This window comes from Halictus rubicundus, chromosome 3, assembly GCF_050948215.1.
Source record: "Halictus rubicundus isolate RS-2024b chromosome 3, iyHalRubi1_principal, whole genome shotgun sequence".
NCBI lineage: Eukaryota > Metazoa > Arthropoda > Insecta > Hymenoptera > Halictidae > Halictus > Halictus rubicundus.
In genome coordinates, this window is record NC_135151.1 from 4,385,496 (window position 1) to 4,404,664 (window position 19,169).

The 19,169-nt window shown below is 39.0% G+C and overlaps 1 protein-coding gene across 6 annotated transcripts in view; it reads left to right on the forward strand.

Annotated features, from left to right (window-relative positions):
- Positions 1–18,718, forward strand: part of LOC143352446 (uncharacterized) — a 112,804-nt gene extending 94,086 nt beyond the window's left edge. For 2 of the 6 annotated variants that reach the window (XM_076784943.1, XM_076784939.1), the window contains exons 4-14: positions 4,718–4,974; positions 7,067–7,130; positions 7,487–7,597; positions 10,225–10,325; positions 10,408–10,539; positions 10,623–10,796; positions 13,252–15,159; positions 15,849–15,990; positions 16,793–16,915; positions 16,987–17,376; positions 17,671–18,718. In XM_076784943.1, the coding sequence (XP_076641058.1) occupies positions 4,718–4,974; positions 7,067–7,130; positions 7,487–7,597; positions 10,225–10,325; positions 10,408–10,539; positions 10,623–10,796; positions 13,252–15,159; positions 15,849–15,990; positions 16,793–16,915; positions 16,987–17,376; positions 17,671–17,714 (3,446 nt within the window). In that variant the 3' untranslated portion in view covers positions 17,715–18,718. Of the gene's footprint in view, positions 1–4,717; positions 4,975–7,066; positions 7,131–7,486; positions 7,598–10,224; positions 10,326–10,407; positions 10,540–10,622; positions 10,797–13,251; positions 15,160–15,848; positions 15,991–16,137; positions 16,239–16,792; positions 16,916–16,986; positions 17,421–17,670 lie in introns of those variants that run through there. The other 4 variants (XM_076784941.1, XM_076784944.1, XM_076784940.1 and 1 more) reach the window with 4 other exon arrangements.
- Positions 18,719–19,169: the final 451 nt, after the last annotated feature.

Consider the following 19,169-nt stretch of genomic DNA (forward strand, 5'->3'; position numbering starts at 1 on the left):
CGTGAAAATTCCAACAACAACAACAACAAAAGAAGATTGTTGAACACTGCTTCACCGCAAACGCGGAGCCGACCTATTGATTTCTTCCGTTTAACCCAGATGCGCTTTAGCGTTTCTATCAAAGGATTAGGATAGGCTTACGACTGATAGGATATAATATGAAAGATCCACTCTTGATCTATGCGGCCACAATATTCGAAATCTCCACGTTATTAAAAAATAAATCGACAGATTTCCCTCGGCACGTCTAATATACTGTTGTACATTCAATTATTTCCATTATCTTTTATCGGAGAAAATTTGATATGTCGTGATTGAATTTTAAGGGGTCACCTCGAATCGATTTTAGCACGCATTCCCGAAAGAATTTACTAACCTTTGAGGACGGAAATTAAAGCTGGAAGATCGTAGTTTATGATGCAGTCATTTAGGTTCGCAGAAAAATTCGAGATCATGTCAAAAAATCGATAAATCTTGGCCGACAGCTCGGGGAAAGAACGATTGAATTTTAAGGGGTTTATTCGTATTGATTTTAGAATGTGTTCCCGCGAGAATTTATTAACCTTTGAGGGCGCGAATTGAATTAAAAATTAATCAATTAAATTAATTAAATATAAATTGATATAGTCGTTTACGTTTGCAAAAATCGATCAATTCTACCGAACAGAGCTCGGAGGAAGATTGGATTTTAATAAATTCGTTAACTGTTAAATGCTCCGATTGAAGCTGAAAGATGAAAGTATAATAAAAATTGTAACGTTCGGTAAATGTCCAACTTCATTATTTCGACTTAACTATGGGCAAATGTAAGTCTAACGATTTTAAATAAAACACGCTATTTCTAGGTTACGAAATCGCTAAAATAATTTGCGAGACCTATCGAAAAAGAGTACAGGATAATACTTAATCCTATGTTTCCTTATAAGAGAATCGTTTTGCACTCTTCGGTGTCCAGCAGAAGTTATTACTTCGCGGCCCAATAAAATTTTAACCCGGTTGAGAAGTGCTGGCCGACGGTACTCAAGAGTTAATTTATGACTTTCTAAGCGAGGATAAAACGTAGAATAGCGACTTATAGTTTTACTCACTCCGTCGGGAGAAATTATGGAAGGAGAAGTGATATTTACGTAGTATCGCAACTTGTTATTCGCAAGTTCGTATGATAAACCTTGTTTCGTTGCAATGCGGTCGAGCTGTGACGCACACAACGGAGTCGTCCGCAGTTGAGCGTTCGCGAGCGAGTTTTGGTTGGTCGAAAATACTCCATGAAAATCGTTAATTGCGACCATACACACACGCAACCGCGACGCCACGTCGCAATGAGAAATGTCTAAACACAATTTGCCGGGACACACGACCGAAAAGCGCCAACGAAAATTCTACCGAAGACTTTTACCGATCGAACAAGGTCGGAAAAATAAACAAACCCGATGTTTACGCTTCGGATAATCTACTGGTTTCTTCGATTCGCGTTGCAGCTCGTCCGGCGAAGTATCAAAAATGCGCAGACTCGTCTCGGAAACGAAAGAAATGCTTCCCACGCGATTCTGTTTGCGGTCAACGAAATTCCGTCTGCGGTCGACATGGCTGTACTTCTATTTTCACACTAAACACAGCGGCCCAGCGAGATTGGAACGAATCATGATTGCAATCAGAAAGAACGTTGCAAAAAAAGCTGGGAATCGTTCGGAAGGTTCACATTTGCGTCGTGCACGGATTCGCTGCAACAGTGCAACGACGCAGAACCTGACGAATTTCGAGGTGAAAATACCGTAGCGAATTCAATTAGAAATGGATTCGGCCATGTTCAATCGCGTTTTACCGCAGCGTGGAAAATACATACGGTGGACCAAAAAGCATCTGAACACTACATTTCCCATTCTCGAGACTGCGTCGATATTTGAACTGTGATCATTTTGTTAATAAAACTAGTACAATTATGTACCCGGACTCATTTTTCAAGCCTGAAGCATCTACTCTTACCATCCGTTCATGTTTTTGATCTTCGGATCAGTGGTAGATTGATTAAAAAAACATTTTTCGGCCAAAAACGTGTCCCCAGTTTTTCAACTGGTACAAGTACAGGCTTCGAGCTTCAAAACGAGCCCAAATTGTACTATATTTTTTGAAACAAAACTATTGTATTTGAAAACTTAACAATTTCTCGGGAATCGGAGATTTAGTGTTGAAATACTTTTTGGATGCACTGGTATGCAACTTTACAGACGTTACGAATTATTGTAATTGCCGTGCCGAATTGAAAAGAACGTGGTATACATATGCTCGCACACCAGTACGCAACAAATCGCATAATTCATGCCAAAAGGTAATATAATTGGATCAAAAATTAGGTCACAGCAGTCGCAAACATGGATTATGTACCAATTGAGATGACGACAATGTGCGAGCGTGTTGAGGCGAGAAAATGTTGGATCATTTTGAAAATAATAGCTAGTTCATACATCATTTTCTGACGAGGCGAAGATAAATGACTTGCAACGGCCAATGCGTTTGGCCTCGATTTCAAAGCGCGGAGAGTGCGAGCGAAATTAGTGATCGTCCACAACGGAAACGAAATTGGAAATAATTTTAGACGCGCAGAATTTCGCAGCTTTGTTGATAGCGTACAACCGTTGAAAGAATTATAATTAAAGCGCGAGCCGTGCTTGCCTCAGCAGGATCGACGCCACGTCATATGCATGCACGACGGCCAGGTATCGTGTCTATAAACGTCAAGACCATGTGCATATGTGCACTGATCTATGCACGCGCGCCGACAGGAGACGTATTGAAATTAATTAGCTGCGTGAATGGGGCACGCGGAAATGCATTGGCGCGTTGTAATTTTAAACATAGACGCGGCTATTTCCAGTACGGCCGATTACGATCGCCTATAAACAACAATGGTAATAATAACATATCGTCCCCGTTGGCAATCAGTTAGACTGCCATTCGAACTCGGGGATTCGTCGCTTTGAGCCGGTGCCGGTCACTTGCTTGTGTAACAATCGTCTCTAATTACGGATTTTAAGGTCAACCACTTAAGATCGATCTTCGATAAATTCTAAACGCAGAGGATCGCGTGTTGAATTGCCCGTACCGGCAAGGTTAATGCGCGCGGTGTTAAGGATACTTGTCCCTGTCGCCTAACCGAGTTACAGAGTTAACCATCGTGACGGTTAAAAAGAAGTGTATTCATTTTACTCGAGTTTTACTTAATCCTATATCACGTGCCTGGAATACAAAGTCAAATTATGTCATTGTTTCAGCGAGAATTCGTAGATCAATTTTATATTCAAATAAAACAATCTTATTAAAATTGATTCTTTTCTCTTAAACCATACAGAGAAGATGAATGTTTGCCGATTGATATTTACTGCACAATTTATAAAGAATGTCTATTAAAAGTTGGAGACCCGAGGAAGTTCAAGGATTTGTACTTAATTTTCTGAAAGTTCCAAGTACAGAAAATTTTGTCAAAGATTTTTCAACGTATAAATATCATTTTTATATCGAATGTCAGAGTAATCACCAGACCGCGGACTTTTATTCGAAAAAATCTTTTTTTTTTAATAAAAATATATTGCAGATCGTTTATCAAGAGACAGGAGCTGCATACACATTTATTTCTTCTTTTAACAGTTTCAATAAGTCACGAATAATATAATCGAATTCTTAAAATCGATCGATATTTTCCAGTCTAGTAGTTAATTTGATGGACCCTCGATTAATTTGAATATTTTTCGACAGTGACAGTAGACATATCACAATTACAATTGCGTTAACAGTATGAGACACAAAGGAATGAACAACAATGACACTCTAACAATAAGTGTCGCGCTGACGCATTGGGATGCATATCTATTGTTTGAAGACGAATTTTCCATGCCAATTACACGTTTGCGCAATGCTATCGCGGCTAGAAAGCATTGTCAAGCAACATAGTTGCAACATCGTGTTGAACGTGCGCCACTTGATACGTGCATCTTGCTTCGTTAATAATTTCGATTGCACAATTCGTGAGGTACTTAGTTACGACATTCTACGATTCGGTATCAACTCGGCCACAATGCTGCGTGATTGTATAATTGCGATTTTTCTCATTATGCGAATTAGCCGGCTCGCAACGTGAATTTCGTTTACGAAGTGGTTGAACGATATTACGAGTAGCCAGCAAATTAAGCGAGAATGCCGACTTAACTGCAGGGCGAATTCATAGAACAATTTTACAGGAAATAATTTCAATAATAATGCAAAGTTATTAAATTGAGTCTTTCGAAAACCACACGAAGGAGAAAGTTTACCGACTGGTATTCAGCGCGCAAGAATTTATGAAGAATGTCTATTAAAAGTTAGGGACCTGAAAAAGTTAAAAGTTGTTCAACAGTGTTAACAATCTACCAGACGTGCGAAACTTTTAGCTTACTCCCCTTCCGGTAATAACCTCCCGTCGAACGATAGTTTCCTGCAACCGACATAGTATTATTTCGAAGAGCACTTCACCCTCTGATACAGTATAAAGGTCGACTGTTGCAGTTATTATTCGTCGGTTTTTGTCGTTATTTCAACGCTCGTTACTCCAGAGATATTCGAGCATGCTAACAACATTTTCTCAATCGCAACATGCTTTTGTTATGTGACGTTCCTCTCTAAAAAAAATTACTTCGCCGTGCTTGGATCGAGAAAGCAATGATGGTTGTTTTTGGCTGATCCGCAGATAGCGCGACGTTACCAGCGCCGAGTGTGTCAGTGACGTTACCGGAAGTCAGCGATGAACCAGCGAAAGAGCCGCCATTCAGACATTTATCGGAGGTGGACCGAATCCTCTTGGAGAGTTTGGATATCGGTCACTCCAGGCCCAGGCCCACCGGTCGATTCCTCACGATGCACAAGCGGCGCCGTAAGAGGCTTACCACGAGATCCTTAAATCAGGAACCGGGTATCCTGGACGATATTTTCCATGGTTTGGTCCAGGTAAGCTATTGATTGTCGGATAGAACTTGTGTTCGCACAAAGGAACAAGATCCACGAGCTGGGGTCGCATAATCTACTAACCCTCTGTCACCGGACCTCCTTCACAACCGTATAACCGACAATTTCCATCGTTAGAACCTTCCACGGTTTTATTTATCAATTTTCTTTTTAAATCTTCTAACTGAGGACGTTAACTCGTGTTCACTGTCACCAAACGAACATTTTTATTTTCTTCTCAACTGAACAAATAATTCTTTCACTTTATTCTGCTGCAATATCCATATTATATTCGTATCGTACTAAATTTATTTCTCTAGTGTTATGTTTATTTATTCATGTTCTTAGAGTTCATAACTCTCATTTGACCATTTTTCTGTTTTTTTTTTTTTTTTTTGGTGTTTTACGACAGAGATGTTGCATTTGAAACAGGGGCTGTTAGCAACGGGGATTTGATTTTATACTATGATTTAGTTAATCACGATGCACGAACGTTTATATTTGGCAGCATTAATTTTACGACGGCCACCTTTAAGCAGCTCAATAAGCGCCGGTCACCGGTGACCCCCAAGGCATTCAATGTGTTAAGGGAAGCTCGCCGGTTCGGAGCTTCTGTGACCAATGGTCTTTACACGCTTAAAAAATGCTCAAAATATAGGCGAGACAGGGATTAACCTTTTTGGCTTCTGTTTTTCGTTGTTGATAAATGAGAATAATCGGTTTTGCCAATCGTTCTATTGAGTTCGCTTGAGTATTCTATCGAGTTACTGTCAAGCGAGGAAAACTAGTGAATCACTGTGCAGAATTGCACTTGGTTAACCTAAACCTACCGACACTTGTTGTATACCTATTCCTACCGTGAGTGGTCAAATGACCGGTGCTTAAAAAAAGTTATTGTTAATACCTTAAACGTAGATAATAGTCAATTTGTTGCTGGATGAATTAATAGATGAACAATTTCCATAAAATGACGATACAAATTTATTTTCATATAATTTCAGTTATACAAACAATACTACGATGCTCTCTCCTCGATTTACAAAATTGTACTGTGCCGTCCACCTTTGCATGGTATAAATTAGTTATATAGTTCGTCGTTATGTAAGAGTCAATAACCCTCAATTATGCGGTGTTGATAAGTAAAAAAGTGAAATATATAACAGTGAAAAATATATGTGAAAATATACTAGATTCAACTTATTAAAATGCTTGAAAGATCAAAGAAATTTGTTGTTTCGCGAAATCAGTGCAGAAAATTTTTATTTTGCGTAAAGGTCTGCAGTGTAGTAATAAATATTATGGTATTCCTTAGTCATTACTCTCGTTACGATTGTTACGAAATTTTCGTCCATTCTGTTTCTGCATATTTTTAACTTTGAAATCAGTCATCACTGATATGGAAAACAGTAACCATATTTGAAGTTCATTATCCGAAAGTTTTAACATAAATGTATGTTTCGAGAACAAGGAAATCGACGGAACACTGTGCAAAATTTATGAACAAAATGTGGGAGAGGATATATCCGATCATTGAGGCAGGGTTTATTATACCGATCGGTGGAATGTCAATTACGATTCGCGGAATGTTTGTTTTACAGATCTCTATCAAATGACTATAAAAATTGGTTAATTAAAATCGGCAGTTGGCCTGATCGATAAAATCCGAACTGGTTAAGGGACTTAAACCGTTAGCTAATTGAAGTGGAAAACCGATGATAGCGGTCGAACGATCAAAACCTTTGACCGATTTAAGCGGTTAAATGCTAATATGACATTACTGGTCAGAAATGATGGTGACGTGATGGTGTATGAAAGTCACTGTTTTGATTAGAAGTAAATTTATACGTTCGTGGATTCGCGTGTTTACATAACATAACGAAAATATTCGCAGGATGTAAAATAAATTGACCATTTGTGATACATTGAACATTGTTGTCTATTTATTTATGTGACTAATGCATGCAGGACCACGTTACGATTTGTTAAAACAAATGTTCGTGTCATTAGAATTGCATCGGTTCCTAACAGTATCTACCCACCAAAAATATGTAAATACCCACCGTTGTTAATATTGCGTTTTGATTGTTTGTTGCAGTGTGTTCTGCAGAAGGCTGGTAACTGGCGGTTTAATGCATTTACACTAGAAACGGTAACAGGAGGTAAGCAATTATGCATTAATTTTTCTGTAAAAAAAGAAAACAATAAAAGCTCTATCCGTAAGAAAATCTAAGAAGAATCATGAGAACAATGCTATTCTCTTCCGACGATGATTTCCTACAGATTTATTTTATAATACACTACAAAATGTACTATTTATTTACAGTAAGCTATTTCCAAAAAAAAACTGAGCGTATAGATACTTTTTAACGCTCTGCACGTTCATGAAAAATAGTGATTTTCAATCAATAATGTTCTAATAATATTCTAATCCTAATATCTCTCTTATACGTTGATCTGTAACGTATAGATCGTATTTGAATTTTTTCAAAAATTTGCATTCGAATTTGGTTTTCAGGTCGATCGCTACCAGTATTATGCGTCCATCTTTTTCATTGGTACGGACTGTTGCAACATTTCAACTTGGACGTGGTAACGGTGTGGAAATTGTTCGGTAAGAGTGTACTGGGTAATTTTCATAAATTATAAGTGAAAATATGAATATTGATAAAACGCGTTGAACGATGTTTTGTCAGGTGTGTCGTACATGTCAACAATTAACATTATTTATCAAGGGGCCGTTCGTATATAATTGTAATCCGAGTAATCGTCGAATGTTTAAATAATATGTGGAATGCATAGCTCGAGGCACGAGCCCTGTGTTTACAGCATTTTACGTAGTTTCCGTTCGTTCGAATCGGTCGGTATTGCATGTGTGTAGTTATACCAACATATGGCAATGTTTACTTATCGCGTTTGCGGAATTGAACAAGTATTTCCGCAATATCTCTGCTTCCTCCTGCCCCCATCCACCCCTTCCTCATCCCTGTACCGCCACGTTTCCTGATACACCCGTGGAAACGGAATCTGAGTCTTGTTTAACAATTGTTACTTTCTCGCGACACGAAATTTTTACGTCGCCGCGAGGTTAAAATACAGGTCGGAAGCTATTCGTCATCATTAAACATTCAAAAGGGGAGAGAAGTCCCATAAGAGAAACGATCCCCTTACGCTATGTATTCATATTTATAAATCGCGCGACGCTTATTATTTATTTATTCCGTAGAAGATTTCCATACAACCAGGATACATGCGCAGCCCCCTCCCCCCTCCCCGGTATCACAGCAGCCGTGAATATTTCAGATACATAAATTTTTAAAAAAACTTCGGCTAATGACATGCATTAAAACGTTAATTATCAACGTGTATTTCAGAGAGCATCAATTATGCACCATTCCAACGGAATCGTAGTTTTAAAAACCGTAGTTTTTACTTGGGAGTTGTACGACGAAAGGCTCCTTTCGCGTCACCGTAGAATAAAAAGCAACAAGAAAAATGGTATTTTGCACTCAAAGAACTGGATATGATTTCTAGCAACGGTTTGACAATTTGTTCAGCTAATATCGATTCCATTTCGTCGTAGACTCTAAAAACTATGCACACATATTACATTTATTTAGAAAAAGATGACGCGAGATTAAAAACATTACAGGATTGTTACACGGCATGTTGTTGTTAGGCTGCGAATTGTATGCATTTATGGCGAAAATGGAGAAGTGAGCTACCGAGAAGATAAAAGAAGAATTGGAAAATATTGTTGCATCGATTTATTAAAATTTTTCTTTCGCATAAAAATCCGCGGTCTATTATATTCGAACCATTTCTAATGTGAAAAATGGAATCCGTAGGACGATTGAAGTGAGGCCGGATAAGCAAGAGCTTTCTGTATTTTATTTTTGTTCCATTACACTTGAGGCACGTTTCCAACGTGGCTGGACGACGAGTGTAGTAGTGCCAAAAATTTCTTGGAGCAATTCTCCCTCGATGATGAAGTGCGACAAAAGTTATTTCGATAATGCAAGCCGAAACTGCTTCTGGACTTTAGGAGGCGATTTGAACGTGCTTACTTTAATTTATATACTACATGGCTACGCCCCGTTTCTAGTGGTTAACCACCACCCCCTCCTTTTTCCATAAATAAGAGTACTCCCCTCGCGTGGCACAGACTTTAACGCCAGAAATACGGACCGCTAAAACTGACTAATCTATATTACCATGGAAAAGAATATCAAGACGTCGTTTATTCAGATTTTACAAGATTGCAACCCCTTAAAAAGTGAATGAATTTCTGCAAAGGCTCATCTCACTGTTCTATAGGGCCTTCAATTTTGATAACATTAATAATGGACTAGATTATCCAGAATCTATTAATCCAAAATCAGTAAATTCATACAAAGCCATTCTTAGAATTTCTAAGATTATTGTCTTAAAATAAATTTGGCACTCATTGTTTTAATGCTAGTGACAAGTGCTAGGCGATTCTAATATCAACAAAGTGAAACTACTAATGCATCTCGGTTGATTTGCCACAATTACCTAGTTACCAGTTCCATTGTTCGATATCACTTCCAGTCCCATTGTATGCTGTGAAAGACACCATGAAATTGTTATGATATGCATTATGAGCCTCGAGTCATATACTGTTGAAACAATGGGCTGGTAGAATGTGGATTAACCCAATAAGTTCCATTTAATATATTGAGCAAAATAAATAATCCTGAAAATGTATTCATAATAAACATGAGTATGTTGTCATTTGTCATTCATTTAAAAAGATTCAGCGTGTCAAAGAGTCGTGACCCGACCAATTGAGAGCTAAACAATCTTTCATTTGTATTTATAATTACATTTATATTTTATTTATAATTGTTCCTCTTATTAGGGTGAGGTCGGATATTAATCCTGCGATATACCCTCCTATTTGTTGAGATGTTAGAGGGATTAGTTCACTAGGTAACGTGTAAATAATTTTTTCTAAAAATTCCTATTGGTCGCGATTACGAAGAAAAAGGTAAAGATTACGATTTCTAATTTCTTTTTATCTGTGCTTATAAAGAAAATTTAAAACATGCCTATTGTAAGTCTAAAACTTCATCGAAATCGATTAAGATGTAAAAAGCTTTAAAGTCGAGCTTCATTTAAATTGCGGTTTCTTACAATTTTTCCCATTTTTAATCGCTTATTATGGTTCGTACCAACTAGAATAGTAACGACGATGATGTTTACATAATCGTTGTCATTCTTCTTTGCAAACAGCCTTCATCGAGGAGGGTTATCACAGTACAAATCCTTACCACAACAGTATACACGCGACGGATGTAACCCAAGCAATGCACTGCTTCCTCCAGGAGAAAAAAGTGAGTACGAACGCGAGTACACAGAGGATCTACCGTCGCGTAAAGGTTCGTCGGAAAATAGCGTGCGTTATACCATTTACAGATTAGAATGCACTTAACCGACTTGGAAATCATGGCATCGCTGATAGCCGCGGTGACGCACGATTTGGATCATCCAGGCGTCAATCAACCATTTCTCGTCGCTACCAGCAATCACCTGGCCGCGCTCTACCAAGTACGTCGAACGTTTCCCAAATGTTCAATCAAATTCGGCTTCGATCCGAACAGGTTTCGGTAATTGCGAGCGTGTGATTACAGAACACGTCGGTTCTTGAGAATCATCATTGGAGGTCGGCGATAGGATGCCTCCTGGAAAGCGGCGTTTCCGATCAATTGCCTGCTAACATCAGACCGGAGCTTCAACGACACATCAGCTCGTTGATTTTGGCGACAGACATCACGCGGCAACAAGAGTTCCTTGTCCAGTTCAAAGTAAGCGCCTGACAATACTAATCTATCCAAATCTAAGCAACAGTGTTGTTTTTAGAAGTGAAAAGCAAACAAACACTTCGTACACTGTTTTACATTAAATGTTCACTACACGTTGTAATAAGTTACAAACAATCGAAACATATTCGAGTCTTGAAAAATAATCCCCAACTAAGGTAAAGGTATCAGTAGTTGACCAGTTAAGAGAAGTTTTTCACGCGAACAACCGTAACCGCTTGCTCTGTCATCAAATAGCGACAGTCGATGCCTGAAGACACCCTTTAAGTCTTCTAGATTATGTAACAATGCCACTTTTTAAAAAAAGTTTACTTATACAAATTTAAGAAACATATTTAAAAATTCTGTAATTGCTTCAGAAGTTGACCACTCTTAAACATGAAAAATCTAGTAATTGACCTTCTCTTCGTTAGTAGTTGACCACTTATACTAGAAAGAGGGTTAAAGCAATAATGTTGGGAATCATTTTAGTATCATTTAGTTTCAATAATTACTAGCACAAATTACAATTAAAGAATAAAATAAGAAATAAAATAAATCAATTCCATAAAAAGTTCAATTCAGGAACAGAGTAGACGTTGCGAGTTCTGCTCGATTTCGTGGGCTCATTGATATGAGAAAGTACAGCCTTCCACTCGTAGTCCAGCACATCAGGCTTGTCTGGCCACTTCCATAATCGCCCGTACATTTCCATGGATGAAATAGTCGCTTTTGTTTTAGTTACACTAAGAATTTTTCAAAAAAAAAAAATTTCATCGTCTCTTCAGAATAATTTCTAAAGGAGCCCTTGATAGAAGGCATCTCTCGATAAGTAATGAAATAACTTCTGAAATAAATAATTAAATAAATGCATTTTAATTTTCCGTTGGTATTTATAATGTCACGCACATGGCTGTCTTAAAAGACACTGATCAATACTTGACCGTGAATGCAATCAATAGTTGACCATGTGGTCATCCTCTAAAACACAGCATGCTACAAAATTTATAATTATATTTTGTACTCTTAACAATCGTAGATGTAAAATGGATACATTATAAGTCGTAAACAAATTTAAATGAGTCACGTTAGTAATTGATCACGCCTGTCAACTTCTAAAAATTGTTCAAAAACAATATTCAATATTTGACCACCTAATAAACTATTGTTTTTCAGGTTAGAATAACAAAAACAATGCATTTATCACTTATAAAACTCTGTGAGAATATAAACAGCAAATAATTCGGTCGCGAAAAGTTCACAACGTATAGATTTCTTTACCTGAACCGTACAGCTTTTCTTAACAGAAACGTTAAGGAAATAGAGATATATCAGCATATTACTAACCTTAATGAATTCAAACGTCCGTTATTACTATGCATACTTCACTTCGCATGCAATTCTTTTGAAATTTAAACAACAGATAGCATGGCATCCGAGATTCACTTTCATCAAAAGTGCACAGCTCATAAAAACCTTATTTTTTATGTTTTTCTATAAAATGGTCAACTACTGGTACCTGGTCAACTACTGGTGCCTTTACCTTATAGAGTTACACCACTTTATAGGTGACCGAGGAATGGAGTAAAAGTTTTGGATATGAAACAAGGTTGCGAACGACTAATCATACGGGCCAGAATAATTTTTTTTCCAACATATTTGCAGATATTTTATAAATAAATTTGTTACAAAGGAAGAGTCAAAATATGAAAGAATGAAAGTATAAGGATTTTCATTTTCTTGTTGGAAGCGGATGCTATTTGATAATTGTTACTATGCAATTATTTCAGTGATGATATTTAATGCAGTAGTAGCTCGATAACTGTCATCAGATAACTGTCACATGGGAACGCCTCTGAGGCACGGACGCCGATGAACGGTGAGGAGAGCGCGCGTGCCATTGGCCGTCCGTTAACTGTCATTTACCCCGAAAGTTGACAGTTATCGAGCGGTTACTGTATTCATGGCATTAGAAAATAGCTCGCTATATGCATACAACAAATACGCTTGCGATCAGAGTGCGAACGGAGAAATACACTAGTTAATGCAGAATAGGACGAAACGGTTATAAAAATTCTTAATAAACATATTCTGTAACAGAAAATTTAGGTCTAAATTCCGTCAACTCTCATTTTGTTCTCTGTCCTACAATAATGGATGGAAAGAAAATCGAATCAACTGAAATTGTCTTTCGAATCTTTGCTTCTAATGTCCATTTTCTTCATTCCCGTAATCTAACGATGCTCCACACTGCGAAAATTTCGACTATAAAATGTAATATAATAATGAGACTGTGATTAAGTACGACGGAAAACTTCTTCCAGCAATTATAAGATTCCCTGTGCTAAAAATAAATGAAAAATATCAATTCTTATACTTTATCACAGTCTGGCAATAATCAATTAGTGAATAGTGGAGAAAAGCGTCTTTACCGTTCTGACATTGCTTGCTTTCCTTCCAGCACTATTTGGACGATAACCTGTTGGAAATGAAACGGCCGGAGGATCGACATTTCATTCTGCAGATAGCCTTAAAATGCGCTGATATATCAAACCCGTGCAGACCTTGGGACATCTCGAAGAAGTGGTCGTACAAAGTATGCGAGGAATTCTTTCGACAAGGCGATTATGAGCGACGGCTGAACCTGCCGGTGACGCCGTTATGCAATCGACATACCACAAGCATACCAAAGATACAGGCTGGATTCTTCAAATTCGTAGTGACACCCCTTTATGAGGAATGGCATCGTTTCCTAGGCGATGGCCTGAGCGTGTCGTTGATGGAGCACTTACGGGGAAATCAGAAGAAATGGGAGACACTGATCCAGCAGGAGGCAGCTGAAGAATGGGACGCGAAGATGCTGAAGCAGGAGGAGCCGGAAGACGGGGTCAGCTCCGTTGAGGATCCAGACGCTGACGAGGACACTGGAAGCATCGATCTGCTGATCCCGGCTGCGTACGTTCAGTCTTCGAACAACAAGATGCAAAGTTTGCCAGCGCGAGTCGGTCTCGAGCGAATCGGAAGGCGTCATTCTGTGCCATTGAGCGTCACGAAGCCGTTGACTCTTTTGCCACGCAGCGGACCAAGACGCGAGAGCGTACCTAGCGAGAACAAGACGAAAAACTTGCTGCTGCGGCTGGAGGATCAAAGCCTGTTGGACCCGAACTCGTTGTCCCTGTTCTCGTCGAAGAGCAGCGTGCAAGAACTATCCCCGAACTCGAACGTGACAGAAAGACCAGTCAGCGCGGAAAGTCTTCTGCCAGAGCCGAGCATAGCCAGCATCACCAGCAGCGCCGAGGCGTCCAGGTTGAGTACTGTTCTTCAGCCGGACAACCAGAAGACCGGGGTGCAATCGAAACAGTTAACGAGGCAGCAAACCTTCCCGCCTCTGCAGCCGATCATCAGAATGCGATACCTGTCTACAACCGCGGAAATGTCGCAGTGCTACTCGCAAATCTTGATCGAGGCGACCAGCTCCGCGTCCTCTTCGTCTTCGGTGAAGGAGCAGTCCTGTTCGAACGGTCATTGCGGCACACCGCCTACGCACGAAGCAGACTCGTTGCCAGCAAAGTCCAGCGTCGAGAAACTATCGAGGGAATCGTTGGTGGTAGACGTCGGCAGCAAACGACGCGGTTCCGCGATCGTGGACTCGATCAGACCAAAGGACGTCCTCATGCCTGCCGATCACCCGCGACGCCATTCAGTACAAACTATCCGTATCGACGACACGTATTTTAAGAACCGTCACAAACGACCTGCCTCTGCTCAAGGATCGGACTCGACTCAAGTTTTCTACGCGTCGCTGACCGGCTCTCGCAACGACAAGAACGCGCGCAACATCGACATCGAAACGAAACCGGACGGCAGCGGACCGACGAAGACGAACTACGAGAGTGAAAAAGTACTAGGCCACGACCCGCGGACTATAACGCCGTTCTGTAAACCCGACCAGTGTAGTAGTTCGATGCATGTTGCGAAACCGAAGTGCGTCGAGCCCGAATTACGAAGATACTCAACTCCTGTGCCAGAAATTAAGACAATAATGACTGACCCCGGTGGTAGACGATTCACTGCGATACCAGTGTCCTCGGAACTCAGCACTCACAAAGTGTTCTTCATCGGTAGCCCGCCGGACTCGCCGCCCCTGATCCAAAGCAAATCGTCGTCTAGCGACAGTGGTAGTGAACCGCGGAAATGTACCGGTGATAACGACATTGTTTCTATCGGCAGCAAACGAGACCCGGAGGCCGTCAAGGAGAAGAGCTCGAAGGTTGCCAAATTGAGCCTGGACGTACAAATGAAAGAGAACGTTGACCCGCGCGCGATCGACGATCCGAAAGGAATAACCGTGTCTCGAAAGGGAAGCCAGGTACTGATTCCTCCTGGCGCTAGGCTATGTTCTATGCGTTTGATGTTGTGTCAGTCAAAGTCAAATCAAAGAACTGGGAATATGGAGAAAGTAAAGCGGCAGCTTTTTTCTAGAAAATTTTCTCACTGTGTTATCCACCCAATTCGATATTCTAATACTTTCGGTATTCCTGCCTCGTATTGCACAAAAGATGTACATGTTACAGTAGGGCACCAATGAAACGTTCATAGTAGTCCACATGATTAGTGGCTTTCGGGAAAGAGCCGTGTCCAAAAGGAATCTGTTCCCAACGTTCCGCCATCATTGCAGCTGGCTTCATCAGGGGTGAAGACACTGATACTGGCGAGTGTCAAGGAAAACTGAGTTTGTATAGGGCTAGTCAATGTTCCGGAACGGTGCTCACCAGTAGTTTTTAATTGTTCAGCTGGACAATTAAAAAATGGGAGGAGGGAGTGCCAGATGGGGTTGAGGTGGGAACAAATTCCTTTTGGACACGGCTCTTTCCCGAAAGCCACTAATCATGTGTACATTCCAGGCCGTGAAAGCATCAAATCTACAATTCATAGTAGTCGCATACACTGTTATACAGTAATATCCATGTTTCTCTTAATTTTATTTTCTCTGTTAAAAGTTGATGATTGAAACATGAAATAGAGTAGAGGTAATCTCTGATATGTTTGTTGCACCAGCCATGGGCTAGAAGGCGAGGATCTGCTCCGGTTGGTCTTTTATCAAGATTGGATGATATCACCGTACCATCTATAGCATCTACTAGAGTTGATCATACTTCCAGACGTGGATCTGTACCAACTGACATTACAAGGCATCAAGGTAGAATAACAACAGTCATATATTATCGCCTATTATCTGTAGATTAAATTCTCGAAAAGGAGTACATTGCGTACACAAGTTGATGTAGGGAACATACGTTTACAAAGGAGAATTGATAGTTTAATTTAGGCTGTGAATCTTCCTTAGGAGAAAGTGACTTAGTTTACAAAATAAATACTGGTCTACATACGATCTAGATACCAAAGAAAGTCTGCGCAAACGATGGAAATAACTAACATATTAGACATGTAAGTTGTATAGTACGTGTAAAACATAACACACTCAATTGTTGTCTAACTGATGTCTAGCATGTAAGTCATTTCCAACAACTGCATTCACTAACTACGAGTATAGATGATATTATGCGAACAGTTGAGTCTTTTGAAACTAGTTTTGACTAACAATCAGATATTAATGATCATTTTAATTACAATCGCCTCTTTCGTTACTATTGGCGCCTGGAGGCGCTCACTTTACATTCATCGAAACGAACTGAGGTGTCGGACACTTAAATAAATGTCTTATTATAAATGATGGCAATGAACTTTAAATGAAGCTTAATTTTACTGCTAAATTAGTATGAACTAACAATTCAGTACAGAATATGGATAACTAAATAATATGAGTTTAATATTAATACAATTCTGTGTTTTGACCATTTCAACAAAAATTTTGCTGTTCATAGCGTAGGTTGTGATGGAATTTCAACCATGTTTCGAAACTTACTGTAGCGAAAGGGTTAAATTTAGAAAATGGATATAATAGTATAGCGAATAATTCTATGAACTTATGGTACCATTAGGTGGAGGCTGTAATCGATTAGCCTTAGGAGTTAGAGAGGGTAACATTACAACACCTAGGAGAGCCAGTCTCCCGCAAGAAACTGCTCTTGGAAACCTTCTCGGCAATATGTTATCGTTAACCAGTACGTACACATTCTAGATCTTACTTATAGAAAAATTGTTGGCTGAATATTGACCACTTGAATATTTTCAGATGAACGAGAGAATCTCCCAATAAACAATAATAACAATAATAACAATACTGGAACAAGCAACAATAACGGATTAGCAAGAATAATCGATAGCACCGGACCTACCATGCCGTCTCCACGGCGAGGTTCAGTGCCAGCAGACATATCTGAATTACGCCGTGATATGTTCAATAGGAGTAGCATAAATGGTAAGCCTCGTAATCGGAAAAAGATTTTGCGGAGGAGAAGTTCTGGAGGACCAGAAATGTTTTCTGGAGGATCCACAGATGGAAACGATAATGGCACATGGCTTAAATGGAAGAGGGAACTAGGAAAAAGGGATCCGATTCCTGAACCGCTCATCAAGCGAAGAGGTTCCCTGCCCATAGAGATGGTGGCCATTTCTCATGCTGGTCGGTACAATCATAGATAAAGGAGGATGTCGTAAAACAAGCCGGTACCATTGCGTTCTCCACTAATACTTTGTATGAGCAAATTGATTTCGTTAGATCGTTCGAAAAGTCACCAAAAATAAAAAAAAAAACAATTTCATTAGCAGCATATTGAGCAAAAGTCCAGCGCTGTCGTAGAATTCATAAAGGTGTAGATGTCAGCTTTCTTGAATTTGTATGTCTTGTTCAAGTTCGTAGAAGTAGGGAAGCAACCAATGGACTGATTCTAACGAATTTACTGTGTATGCATGGCAGGATCAGGATCGGCAGCACGAAGATCCAGTTTGTGGAGACTTTAGCATGGAGTAGATGCAAGCGGACAGCCCATGCAACCAACGGTTGACAGTAGATCATCGAATACTACCGCACTGACAGTCTTTCCTTACAACATTAGCAGCAACAGCGATGATTGACTTCCATGTTCCAAGATTGCCAAATCTGAAACTCCTCTTATCAGTTGTTGTCGTGGGCAAGTGAATTTTTGTAAAATTGATCAAGATTTCTATTACAACAGCTGCAACACCAACGAAAAATTAAAAAAAACAGAGCGTCCTGTCATCTATCGCAAAAAATTGTATTGCCATTGTCATAGTCTTATAATATTAATGTGTGCACTGAAAATCCTGCTGGAAAGAAACGAGAAAACAAAAACAATGTGTATTGTATATAATATATAATATCTCATAATCATTGGTGAAACAAATTTACAAGTTTAAGATTGGCAAGACGATAAAACGTGACACTTTACGACAGGGTCGACGTAGAGAAATGAAAAGTATGAATTCTAAAGTCTTCCCCGCAATTTACGCGACCATTGTGGAAGAAACAAAATGTATACATATTAGTTATGTTCGCTTTATATCCATTTGTGCCATACACAGATGTTGTCTAAGATGTGACACAGTCCAACACAGGGTTCAATACGAAGATTTTAATAATTAAAATGCCTAGGTACGGAGAAGGAGAAAAGACTGGTAGAGAAAATCACCGCTATTAAACTAGACCCTTAAAGAGGCACATAAATCGATTGAAACGAAGTGACATTTGCTCATAGCTAGGAGAATTATGATTTTTTAAACATTCAAGGCAGGATAATGTTATCTTCACTCGATTACTCATTTATCACATCTATCATCCCCATTGAATATTGAACTTGTTTCTATGTCGGAAGATGAGAATTTTTTTTAATCGTTATCGACGGTTTAACGAATAAAACGCGTAAAAGATTAAATTTATTATTAAGTGAAAAAATAAGGAAAAGTAATAGCTATGAAAAGTAACTCTGATAAAGAAAATAATATACTCAATATCGGCAGTAGTTTCCTTTAAACTGTAATGAAAAGCAAGATAGACATTCCATTAAACCAAGTAGTATACAATGTGTAGAACACAAATCAGAATTAATAATAATAATGTTGTAATTATTACTATATTTATCATCATTCATTACACTATCATAACATCCATTATTGTCATCATCGTTGTTGTTATAATTATAAATGCAGTCTTAATGACCGTTCAAGTAGATAGAAATTATAAACTTAGTCAGTAATAATACCTGCGTTTAAGCACAAGGTAATTAGTTAGTGAATTGCGTGGAACTATGACCATAATTGTTTATAACGAAAACAAAAGATGGTTACGATGTATGGGTTTACGGTACGTGAACCAAAATCAATCAAAAATTGCATAATTCGATAGTACTATCTCTCGATGTATTAATTCAATGACACACAACTTAATTCAATTAGTTT